At 40.7% G+C, this 12,854-nt stretch overlaps 2 protein-coding genes across 2 annotated transcripts; both read right to left on the bottom strand.

Moving 5' to 3' along the window:
* Positions 1-830: 830 nt before the first annotated feature.
* Positions 831-2,472, bottom strand: LOC108942150 (transcriptional regulator Myc-1-like). The gene is made up of 2 exons (XM_029251933.1): positions 1,645-2,472; positions 831-1,394 (listed from the first exon to the last, which is right to left on the bottom strand). The coding sequence occupies exons 1-2, from the start codon at positions 2,280-2,282 to the stop codon at positions 845-847; spliced, it is 1,188 nt and encodes a 395-aa protein (XP_029107766.1). The 5' UTR covers positions 2,283-2,472; the 3' UTR covers positions 831-844.
* Positions 2,473-5,754: 3,282 nt separating this feature from the next.
* LOC108942149 (CDK5 and ABL1 enzyme substrate 1-like) lies at positions 5,755-12,269 on the bottom strand. The gene is made up of 7 exons (XM_029251707.1): positions 11,772-12,269; positions 11,343-11,448; positions 10,729-10,885; positions 9,298-9,401; positions 7,128-7,234; positions 6,543-6,750; positions 5,755-6,348 (listed from the first exon to the last, which is right to left on the bottom strand). The coding sequence occupies exons 1-7, from the start codon at positions 12,104-12,106 to the stop codon at positions 6,208-6,210; spliced, it is 1,158 nt and encodes a 385-aa protein (XP_029107540.1). The 5' UTR covers positions 12,107-12,269; the 3' UTR covers positions 5,755-6,207.
* Positions 12,270-12,854: the final 585 nt, after the last annotated feature.

A 12,854-nucleotide genomic window follows, 5' to 3' on the forward strand; every position in this document is an offset into this window, starting at 1 on the left:
ACCTTGTTTTCAGGGAGAGTAGTTTTTTCAATCAATGTTGTTTATACAACAGTACTTAACAGTTAAAAGGCTTCTTCAGGAATTTGGAGTTCAGATTTAAAAAAAAAATAATAATTTTGATATTTCAACTATCAGTGTTTCAGATTTAGCGAGAAACTAAAGTGAAGTTTTATCAAAGGAAAAATATACTCGACTTCAGTGATGTGGCTAATTCAGTAGTACACTTAACCAAATACTTTATACTTTTGTATTTCTTTCACAACTGTAGGAAAGTCATATGAAATACACTAATCTTTTCTTTCTCATCCCACAGAGTTCCAGAAACAAGAAAATGCAATGATTACCCACCTCTAAAGCCCAGTGAAAAACTGGTTATCCCATATCTATGATGTAAAACACTGACCTTACAAAACAGCACAGAAAAGAGATGCTGCACATCCTGTATAAAAGTGAAGGAATCAAAATTCTACAACGAAATCTAAGATTCAAGTCCAAATGAAGAGTCACGTATGTAAAATTTATCATCTTTTAAAATCCATCTTTTATAAATATTAACTGAAATACAAAACTTAGAAAACAACTAAAACAAACCATTTAAAGGCTGCCAGTTACACAGCCATGTTTGTATACAGTTTATTCATAAGAGACAAAGTTAATTCCTAATCCACTCTTGTTCACCTCTGACAGTTATTTCTTTAAATCAGCATCAGACTCCAGCAAAGGTTATGTAGATGGTACCTAATTCATTCATTCCTACATCTGCATCCCCAAAATACTTATGTGCCAGCAGATTGGTGCAAAAGCCCTAGACAAAGGTCCATTAATGGTGTCACAAATCACAAATTTATATCTGCTTCTTCAGCTGTTCCAGCCTGTATTTTAAACGCTGGCCTTTTCTCTTCAGCTGTTCTTTCACCAAAACTAGTCTTTCTTCATGCGATTTCATACTGAATATAAATTCTGTTGCTTTTTTGAGTATCAAAACCTTGGAGGCTTTCTCATTGTGGGCCACCTCTGGGATCTCATCCCGCAGAGCGAAGAAGCTCAGCTTGAGCTCATTCCTCCTCTGCCGCTCCAGCACGTTATGAGTCCTCCTTTTGTCGCTGTCCTCCATGGCCGAGGTCAGAGGACTCACACACTTTGTGCTGCTGCTGATTTGACCGAGCCCACTGCAGTCCTTCTCCAGCTTTAGCCGCTTGGCCGCACGCTGCTCGCACCTTGAAGATGGGTGGGCTGCGTAATTATGCTGGTGAATGGGAGCGTTGCTTCTCTTCGGTATAGGAGCACTTTGACGAAGGTGTGTGGCCACTTCAGATAATTCAGATGCCGCCACCTGCCTCTTCTCCACGGTCACCACATCAATTTCATCATTTTCTTCATCCTCATCTTCTGCACTCGGATGAAAAGAATTTTAAAACATTATATAAAAATCCAGAGAATTACAAAAATGTACTCCGTCACTCCCAGTTCCACCCCTTCTGCACCCCCATCCCACCAGATAAGATTTGCCCAACATTACCGTCCAGGTTACTTTAGTACAACTCTGGACTGAGCAACTGTAGAATGCAAACAATCAAGCATCCTTCAGAGGAAACCTGCTTTTTCTATCTGTAACACATGATTGGAACAATGTGACAAACTGACTGTACTAGAATCACGTGGCTGCATCCAAATCTCCTCCTGTACTTTCTGCACTGTTCTCTGAGACGCACGTAAATGAAAACGAAGCAGCTCCACGTGCCTGAGTCACTGCCGCTGCCTGCGCTGTTCGGCGGAGTGTCCGTGGCCACGCAGCGGGGGGTCTCGAGCGGCCGGCGCGCGCACGCCGCACACGGGTCTGCGGGGCACGACCTTGGCGCGCGGACCTCCCGCGAGCGCTCTTTCCTGCCTCTGTGCAGCAGTGCGAGTCTCCCGGAGAAGCCGCTCCACATGCAGTCCTGGATAACGGAGGACCTGAGCAAAGAGTGCGAGGAGTCCGCGTCGCAGATGAAACTCTGGTTCACCGCGTCGTCTCCCAGCAGCTCGCTGACCGTCTCGAGCCGCTCCGTGGGCGACGCGCACACGCACGCGCCGCGAAAGGAGTGTCGGCAACTCGGGGAGCGAGGGGGCGTGCGCAGACGCTCCAGTTTCTTCCAAATGTCCTCGCCGGGAGTTGGCGGCTGAAGCAGGCTGCGCTGCCGGTAGAAGTCCTCATCCGCGTTGTCAAAACACAAGAAGGGCTCAATGGAGTCGTAGTCATAATCGTAGTTTTTACTCGTCACACCACCAGGGCTGAGGGGCATGACGGCTGGCGCTTCTCAATCTCAGTGAGTCCGAGGTAAATATTATTTTTATCACAGCACATCAAAAGAACCACGCAATAATCCCTAGCTAGTTATAACCAAGTCCAAGGTACACTCCCTGAAGTCATTAATTTAGCTGTAATGGAACGGGACAAATAGCGACCCGCAATAAACACGAATAAAAGCTGCTACTGAATAATTTCTGAAGTGTGCATGTATCGTTACATCCAAAGTTTTCTCCACATGATTCACTTGAATGCACTCACAAGTATACTAGAAAAATTCAGCAGCTTGTCTAAAACACGCAGGCTGTCAGAATTAAGACAGTTTGTTTTTATTTATCTGACCATATGATATCATAGCAAACTAAACTATTAATCCAGTCCACGCAGTTGCGACTAATCGCCAGGATAAACCAGCAAAAATTACAAATATGTTTTCTACTAGTAGCCCAATTACCGTAAAAGTTTAAAAAATAAAAATGAAACTTCAACTCGATGTTTAAAATGTGTGGCTATCTGGATCTTAGCACACAGAGTCCAGTGAGAACACGTCCACGTTATGCTAGCAACCCAAAACCTCAACTAAAAGTGCGGGCTCCTCCTCCGCCCATATGAAGAAACCGATGCTGCGTCCTCCTATTTATACTTTTACGTTCGTATCCATCCGCATCGCACTTCTTTTCCCGCAAAATAAATATTGCCATTACAAGAATATATGAGTATCACTTATCCTATAAGGAGAAGTAATACGAGTGAACAGAGGTCCTAGGACAGGTAGGGCGAATGAGGTTTGTAATTTTACACGGCGGACCTATGCATACAAAGAAAAGTTGGTCATTTGCTCTATTCGTTGCGGAAGGTTTTCCTCCTTATATGGGAGGTGCCCTGGCTGCATTCCTAGTAATGCTCTAGCCAGTTAAATAGGTTAATAAACATACTTCATTTAAAATAAATCAAATGGAATTGTTTCAACAGAGCATCACGCAGAAAATATAACTACCACACATTATCTCAATTATATCAAATCAACACAATCAAATCTAAAATACCCCAACAAAGCCCCATTAAATGACTGATAATCATACACTAAAAAAACAAGATAAACATTCCAGGCAGCATAAAGTCTGTCATCCACATTACCCTTAATTCAAAAACAAACATTTATACATTAAAAAAAAAAAAAATCACAAAAAAATTAAATCAGGAAGTATTAAAATTTCCAATTAATTTCAAGAATCGAGCATTTTTTCCAAACATAATTCCCCATCCTCTCTAGCTCCTAGATGGGACTCCTCACTAGGTGTAAACAAGCTGAACATAGGACATTTCACTTGGAACAAATCAACCATCGCACTCGAGGGATCCAGTCCAACTGGGAAAGTGTGTGTAACCTTGGCCTTTCAAAGGGGTGCCCAACAACATGGACACCCTCAGCGTAGCAATAATTGGCCTGGCCTCCCTCCTATCCCTATTACTCATTTACATTTATTAATTTAGCAGACACTTTTGTCCAAAGCGACACACATCTCAGCAAAAATACTATTTGTGCATTACATTAAGAGAACGAGACATAACCGCAGACATGTGATACTCACACAAAGTCCTCTCAGTTATCCATGTGACCAGGAGTTCCCAAATTAACTTCGGCCAGGGATGTTGCAGAAGTCCTAGGTAACAAACACCTGCCGCCCCTGCCCCAGGCAACTTGTGCGTTACTTCAGACCCTGTTACTAATCCCCTCATCTCCACAGTGAATTTAATTCACAAGGAATTAAAGAGCCAAAATTCAACAAAGCAAACTTTTTAAAACAAATAATAAAACCATTGGCACAACTAACTTCTTACTCTCCCCCGGTGTCCTGGCCAGACTGCTCACTTTTTTCCTTCTGGTCACGTAACTGTCATCCTTGTCCACAGGGCTAAAGGCAACAGTGTCCAGTCTGTCCATCCAGTTGTGCTGGTCAACACAAGGTTGTCTTCACCAGTCTCCACCACCATTGCTGCCACTTTCCTCTGTTTCCCAGCTTCTCATGGCTGTGTCATCTTCTTACACTCCTTACCTATCACCCTCCTCAAAGATACCTTCATAGCCCTGGGAGGGCTTCCTCTGGGGACAGCTGCAGGAGAGAAGACCCACTCCCCCACAGTGAGTGTTGTGGTGAGGACCTACACAATTTAGGACATGTTGCTTCTCACATGTCTAAAAGTTCATTTCATTTCAACAAACTGACTGTAAACGTCACACACTACCTTTGGTAAAACAAAGGTCTCTCTCACACACACACACAAACTGTAATGATCCTGTAATTTCCCAACTGCAAAGAAAATACTTCACTGGGGGAAAGCACAGAGTTTCTCAGTGTCCTCTAGTAGTCCTCCTTTGTACAGTACACTGACTACAGGTGTTTCCTTCTATGATAAAGGTATGTTTACTATATATAGAACAGTGAAATTATGTAAGTCTTTGTCATCAGTCATTACATACTTCCCTGTGAATGTGTGGAACAGAATTACCATTGTGTTTAAGGTTTAATCCACACCAAAGTGATAACTTGCTGTCCCTACTGGGTTGCGTTGAACTATTTCAGATGTAAACCTCAGAAAAGCCTCAATTTGTTCATTTCTCATGTTAAAGAAATGTTAAGTGGACTAGGTGGGTTTGTGCTGTGCTTGTACTGTGTTCGTAATATGTATGTATACTGACAGCAGAAGAGCAAAGTTCCTTTACCCCCTTGCCACTGCCCTCAATTAAATAAACGCTGCAGTATCGAAACTGCATTTATGCCAATTTTTCCCCAACAGCCTCCATGGTCATGCTCATTGCAATACTTTACCAAATTTACTGCACTAGTTTCATTCAAATAATTATAAAATTGACTTGAATGCTTCTGTATGGTTATATAATTTAGAAGCATATAAAGGACAGTCAGTGTTTAAGTTTCAAAACAGTGACATTGTATTATGTATGCATTTAAATAATAATCAAGCGGATTCTTAACGCTAGATTCTTACTGTTCAACAAATAAACGACGGGAATAAAAGGTGTGCAGACATCGCCCTCTGCTGTTCAGACCTGAGTATGTTATGAGCAGCACATCCATCCCTCCTGTAACGCCGCTAAATTCGTTCCATAAAACATTTACACCATTACCAGTGGCATCATATTTTCTTTATATGCTGTCACTTTTATCCTAAATCAGCATTTCAAGTGCCTATAATTTTCTCAAATACAAAGTAAAGAAAGTGCAGCTTTGAAGGGGGGAAACCTCAATGCAAACAAAAAGCACAAGTTCAAAAAAAGTCAAATTTTAAAAACCTTTTATAAGAAAAGTATGCAGTTAGAACAAAGTTTTACTGAAAAGAGTGGAATAAACAGAAAAATAAGTTAGTTTGATTTTTTTTTCAGGCTGAGTAAATCCTGACTAGTTAATTTCTTCAAAAAAGCCAAAAATACAAATTAACACCCTCAACTTCACATGCTCTGTCATGCACTTGTCAGACAGGAACCACTGGATATCTTATGCTCCATTCCAAGAAATGCACAACGTAATATGCCCCTAAGAAAAGCCCTGATTGAAAGGTGTAGCCTGGTCCTTGGGCCAGTAGTCCAGTTCAGGTATCAAGGACAACTCAAAAAGGAAATTCTAATAAAAGATTCATTATGCTTATCCCTTAAACTATTGGGGCCTCAACAACACAACTTTCATTTGCACTTAGAAGAGACTATATCCTGAGTTTACATAAAATAAAAGGAAAAAAGGGATGGGTAGGATAGACCCCAGGTGGGACAGAATGGATAAGATTTCAAGGCTGGGTAGAGTCAACATTCAGAAGGGTTTTCATGAACTAGGGAATTTACTGTGTGATAAAAGCAAAATAGCTGGAAAACTTCTGAACCGTGCTCTTCTGACAGGCAGCCAGTACTAGGTCATCTGCAGGAGACGTCTGTAGTGGGGCATGACCTCATGCCCAGGCAGGTGTAGGCTGAAATCCAGGGCTACCAGGACGAGGAACTCAAAAGCAATCAGCTCCCTTCGGTTCAGCTTGAACTTCTCCTCCAGTTTCTGGGAAAAACATTATCCAAACTTATTAGATCAAAAAATAAAATAAATAATGGCCTCATGGACTTTGACCCAAAGGGGGGGGGGGGGGGGGGGGGGGGGGGGGGGGGGCGGTGAACATCATGGATTCTTAGTAAGAAGGAGAAATAGTGGCACCAAGATAAAAAATGATGGCACCAATCAGTGAAGGGACTCACATCGATCAGATTCTTGACCTCATTCTTCTTGAGGTCGCTGCCAATTTTTGCTGCCAGCAACATGCAGGCGGCAGCACAGAGCTTGCCGTTTTGCTTGTTGAGCTTGCCCTGCAGTGCCAGCTTCTTGAAATAAACAAAAGCCATGGCCACCACTGACTCTTCAAATCCGCAATCATCAAGGGCCAGCTTTTGTATTTCACTCTTCAGACTGGAAAAGTCAGTAAAACAGGACAGTCTTTTTACTGTTAGATACACATTAAGAAATTACTGAGGCAAAATGATAATGATGCATTAACATAAGTCAGCAAAGCCTTCTATATTTTATGTAATACAGATCCTGATCAATCAAACCTGAATACTATCATGTAGAGGACTTCCCTAAAAAACTGCAAGATAGCAAGTGACAAATGTGCATGTATTTGTTTTTATGTTCCTTTTACTTAATGTTGGGCATCTCAAAGTAATCAATTACCTTTACTTTCATTTTTGTGTATGCAAAAAATGCAAATAATCAGTTTCTCATCTATTTAGTGATGACTATTACAACTGATATGTTTAAAGATGAGATCTTTTTGTAATGCACACCTCCTAATCTTACTGAGCGCCAGTTGGATATGCGGAAACTTCTCCTTGAAGGTCTCATTCATGTCCATTTTAAGGTCAGAAGGTTTGACATACCCAATGATTGCGCTCTGAAGAACAGCATGAGCAAGTCTGACAGCAGAACATACACTGAGGACAGAGTAAATCTAGAAATGTATTGAAGCACCAAAGTACTTCTTCACTTTACCGTTATGTATTTAGCAGACACTTTTACAAAAAACAATTTACGAATGTAAAAACATGATACAAGAGGTCAACAGTACAAAAACAAGGTGCAATCAACTGCAAAAATACATTAACTGAACAAAACAGTTATGTCTAATTCATTAAAAGTTCATAATGAACAACAATAGTATGCCACCTGGACCATGGCTCAGGGTGACTAGAGTACAGTGAGAAGGTACAGCTAATATTGTTGACTGTCCAAAAGAATAATAAAAAAAATAATGTAAAGTGTACAAAAATTAACTATGGGGACTGACTGCTGTAAAACTGTTCTCTATTTAAATTTGTCACCAAGTAAGACACCGCAAAGCACTGATGTCACAGAGTGTAGAAGTGTATTTTTCTCAGTTTTAATCATCACATTATGTGCAGTTGGTGTAACCTGTTGTGACCAAAGACACACGGCAGTGTATTATTTATCAGGAGAGTAACCTACACAAAATGACAAAATATCACAGCACTGGAAAACGGCTCAATGTTCAAGTAGCATTCAGAACTGCTGACACTGTAGTGTCCATACAATTGACAGTATGTGGTCACAGCTTGTCCACAGAGATATTCTGAAATCCCTGCTACATCACTGTACCTGAGACTTTTCAAAACTAACCATTTTCAAGCGCCAACATAAAATGTTAAAGTGTGTGTGTGTAAATTTCATTAGTTGGAAACAATAAGTACAAAATGGCATTGGCATTAATTTACCAAGTTTAAAATCTAGTTGTCTGTTCACAGAGAGGAGCAGAGAGCTATGGACCTGCAGACTGCAGATAAAGGGCATATTATTTACTGATTTCTGGTCTCAAAACAATCAGCACTGATGCAGTGAGGTTTTGATCCAAGTCTGAAGTAAGGAGAGACTAAACTACACCTCGGCAATAATGACCTTTTGTTCGTAACACAGCTTATCTAAGGTCATTTTTGTTTTCTTATGATATTACGATATGTCTGCTGGAAAATTACATGGTGTGTAAGAAATGAAAGTAAGAGCAAATGGGACAATATAATTCTCACATGAAGTCTTTTGCAGCAGAAACCAGCAATGCCAGACTTCATCATAATTATCCCAACCTCAAGTGCAGTGTGAACAGCTTTAGACACTTTAAAACAGACACTTTAAATACCTTAAATAGAGGAAGACTTTCAAAAGCATTAATTTTTCTTGCTTTCTACACAGTGGTACAGCATCACTAAAACAAGCTTCATCTAACAACACTGCTAACATGTATTTTAGTCAAAGTACAATTAAATTTTATCATAATTTCAATCAAACATCAATAATGTTGTAGTGAGTAATGGTGTAGTGAGCAAACAGTATAAGAGTGATGGACTGTGAGTGCTTTTGTTTCTGCAGCCACTAACAGCTGTGTGTGTGTGTGTGTGTGTGTGTGTGTGTGTGAGAGAGAGAAAGAGAGAGAGAGTGTGAATACAGTGTCATGAAAAAGTATTTTCCCCTTCCTGATTTTCTTGATTATTGGAAATTTCACAATGAATGTGTTCAGATCTTCAACCAAAATCTAATATTTGACAAAGGGCACCTGACCGAACAACCACCAAATGATTGAATACTACTATATAAAAATTATTTAAAACTTATGTGATGAAAAAAGTTCACACACACAAAATAATTACCCCAATACAACAAAAAATACTTTTTCCACAGCAATTTATCAATAATAGGAAATGCTAAAATGGGATTCTTCGATAATGTTCAAGTTATGCTTGTTGGTCTGATTCATTCTTGTTTGGCAATAATTATGTACTAATATTGATCTCTTACTGTATAAGAAAAATATTAAATTCTGACTACATGCCTCTATTGTTGCTTGGAACCAAGGTGTTTTATATCAATCTTCAGAACAAAGTGAACACTCCAATTTCTTCCACAATAAAACAGGCTGCATGTTATAACCTTTCTTCTGACACTCACAATGTATGAGGGGAAGGTGAAAATTCGCTTGTGGTTTCCACGGGGCCACTGGGGGTCATCCAGTAGGTTAGGATCATAATCCAAGAAAACCCCTGCATCAGCCCCTAGGAGACATGCAACAATTTACAGAATAAACTTTTACACCAAATACAATCCTGTTGTTTTACAGCAGGTTTCTTCTTAGTGTTAGTTTTATATACAAAAGTGTTTTGTTTGTCCCATTAAAAAGGTTAGGGTGGTGTGTAAAATCAAAAGGATTTTATGGGACAAGCGGTTCCGAAAATGTGTGTGTGTGTGTACTTTTTTTTTAAAAAAGTCTTTTTGGCCACATATTACATTACAAAAGAGGGATACTGGGTGAGAAACAAAATTGTGACTGGAAGTCTGCTTGTAACTTTCTTTGTATGTTAAACCATCCAATGTGCCACAATCAAATAAAATCCTAATAGAGACATCCCTTAATTTATTCATGGGCTTTCTGTAAGAACACCACATAAAGTTAAATCAAATTAAAAAATCTGGTGTCCCATTCAGGATATACCCTCCCTCAACCTTGCGCCCAGTGTGTCCGGGATAGGCTCCGGGCCCCGACAACCAGGATAAGCAGTTAATGAAAATAAACAGATGGATGCTATACAACTTTCTTTATTCTTTCCATCAACTGCTTAAAGTCTGCCCTGCAAACATACAGGGTGAGACAGGGTGCAGTGTGAATAGGATGACAGTCTGTTGCAGGGCTTTTATCTTACACACACACACACACACACACACACACACACACACACACACACACACACACACACACACACAGTCTACAACCACTTAGCGAACCAGAGCCTAACTTGGCAACACAGGGGGCAATTATTTTATTAACTAGAAATGTGCAACATTAGTCAGAATAAGGTCAATTTGTTTGCTTTAGATCTGAATCTTGCAATTCCATAATGTATAGTAAAAATGATACTGAAATGGCTATAATCTTTTGGAATTATATACATGTACAGTAATCAATGCTCACACTACTGTGACACTGATCATGTTAACACAAATTAAGGTAAACATTAAGACTGCTGAACTATTTTGTGCTTTAAACTTAGATTTATGCTCGGTGTAAAAGTAATTCAAGAGGAAGAAAGGGGGGGAGAAAAAAAAAAAAAAAAAAAATCACAACTTCATTCTGTACTTTAACAGAAGAACACCATAGGTGACATGCACATTGCTTTATTACTAAAATTTGCAACTGGTTTTGTTTTCATACATAGGGAAGGCTCAAATTTAATTTAGCACAAACTGAGTCACTTGTCCTTTTTCCCCATGTAACTATGATGATCCAAAGCAGTTAGATGTTTCAGCTGCAATATCACACGAACAAGAATAACATATAAAGTTAACATAAGGAAACATAGAAAAGTGAAGCGAGGATAAACCGACCTGTATCAATATTACCCCAGGGACTGTTCACGTGTGCTAGGCTGAACCTGCGGTGGCTGTATTTGTGGAACTGAGAAGAGGATGAAGCGGAGTCAATGGTATTCCTCCGACCTCTAAGGGCATTCATGGGGTGTACAAGCCAGCTGTAGGAAACAGTCTGGGGAAGTAAAACATGTCCAGAGATTACCAAGCACTGAAGCAAACAAGGAGGGACTCTTGCTTGAAAGCCAATCTGCTTCTTGTTAGGATGATGAAGCAGTGATATGTCAGTAATATGTTTGCAACAAACAGTATTACTACAAACTGAAACCAAGGGATTTTAAAAAAAAAAAAAAAAAAAAAACAGGCTTTACTGTCTATCTATGTTGTTGTGACCCTGTTCGCAAGACCAAAAAAAATGAGGGGCATGGAAAAGGCTTTACTGAGTGATTCAACAGACAATGTGTATTTCTTAAGAGTAAAATAAAAAGGATACATCTCAGAACTAAGAATAAATGTAAACACAATGATGAATTTTGGTTAATGACATTTCTTTTGAATAAAGAAAGAGTAAATGCTCTCCATCTGGGTGGAGAAGGAAAAAATAAAATAAAAACACCCAGATGTGTTCTCACCATTCCAGCTGTGCCCAGCTCCACACCTTCCAAACTAACCCTCATCTCTTGATCATTAAAACCACAGGAGGGAAGATGCTGGTTCCCACCATCCAGCTTCTGTTGCCTGCCATACTCAAAAACAAGAAAAAACTACTTAAGAAAACTTAAAAAAAAAAACATGACCATGTCTCGCTGTAAACACTCAACAGTCCAGGCCACTTTAACAGTAAGGTAACTTATTTTTAAACTTTGAGTGTTTATAAGTGCACCTGCAGTACAACTGAAGGCCAAAACTACACTGACTGACTGGCGTCGAGTTTCACGTCAGGCAAAGAACAGCGGTTGTTGCCTGAGGCGAAAATTCGTCAAGGGTCTCAGTTTTTGAACTCCTCGACACCGAACTGTTAAACACTGAGCGCTCAGCGCTGTAAGAGAAAGCAGCAGCACCTGGAGTCGAACCGCCCGCTTTCGCAGCAGCAGGAGCCCCGGAGAGGCGCTCGCCGCGGGAAGGCGGCAGGCGGGACGCCCGCCGTGAACGAGTGGAGCCTCCGTCGTGTCGCTCCGGGCACCGCGGAGCTGAGCGCGGGGCCCGCCGAACCCGCGTCGCCGTCACTCGTGGGGCACGAGCGTCCGCGTGCGGCTCCCGCCTCCAAAGCACCTTTCGTCGCTCTTTTGCTGCTGCACTCGTTCTGCGGCGGACGTCCGTCTAAGGATATATTACTGAGGAACGAGAGGGCCGCGTCTCTTCTCTGAGATGCTTCGCGCCTTTTTATAGGATTCATGACTTATTTTTTAAAATAGCGACTACGTGTTTTATCCGTGTACTTGTAAACGCCACATATCATACGTAAGAAGTTCGCAGACGCCCGTGAGCGGCCGCTGAAAACAGTCGAGCAGGTGCATTCAAGGCAGGTAAAGCACATCCCAGCCAATCAGTGCAGGGCGCTCGCGGGGAGGGGCGTGTCTGACGATTAGTACAGTATCAACTGGGACCTGCAACCTGTTGATAACCGCATTTGCTTGCAACTCACTTTTACCACGTCACAAGCAATACAAGCTGAAACATGGATACCTCCCTCCTCTTACTAGTAGGTTACAGCCCTCAGACAAAGTTGTAACAAATTTGAATAAATTGAAAAAAATACTGTAATACTTCCATCCATCCGTAATGAATAACTGCTTGTCCAGTGCAGGGTCTCCATGGTTGGCTTTATGCCAGCAGTGCAAGGATTACACAGAATAGTCTTTTGACATGTTACCATTGCATTACAGTATAGGATTGCTCATTTCTATTAAGTTCACAGTACATTTAGAATTAAACTTGTTTTAAAATTGCTGAAAGTTTAAAAAAAAAAAAAACAAAAAAAGGGATATTTTCCACAAGCTCCTCTTCAGTGCTGTTGATCTCATATAATCATATAAGCATATCCAATGTTTGTCAGCTTCAAAGCACTTTCATCGTTTATTACTGTGGGTGCACGGTACGTCATAAAAATAAAATCCCTCTCCCCTATTTGCAGGTAAGGTTCT

Source organism: Scleropages formosus, chromosome 5 (genome assembly GCF_900964775.1).
Source record: "Scleropages formosus chromosome 5, fSclFor1.1, whole genome shotgun sequence".
Classification (NCBI taxonomy): domain Eukaryota; kingdom Metazoa; phylum Chordata; class Actinopteri; order Osteoglossiformes; family Osteoglossidae; genus Scleropages; species Scleropages formosus.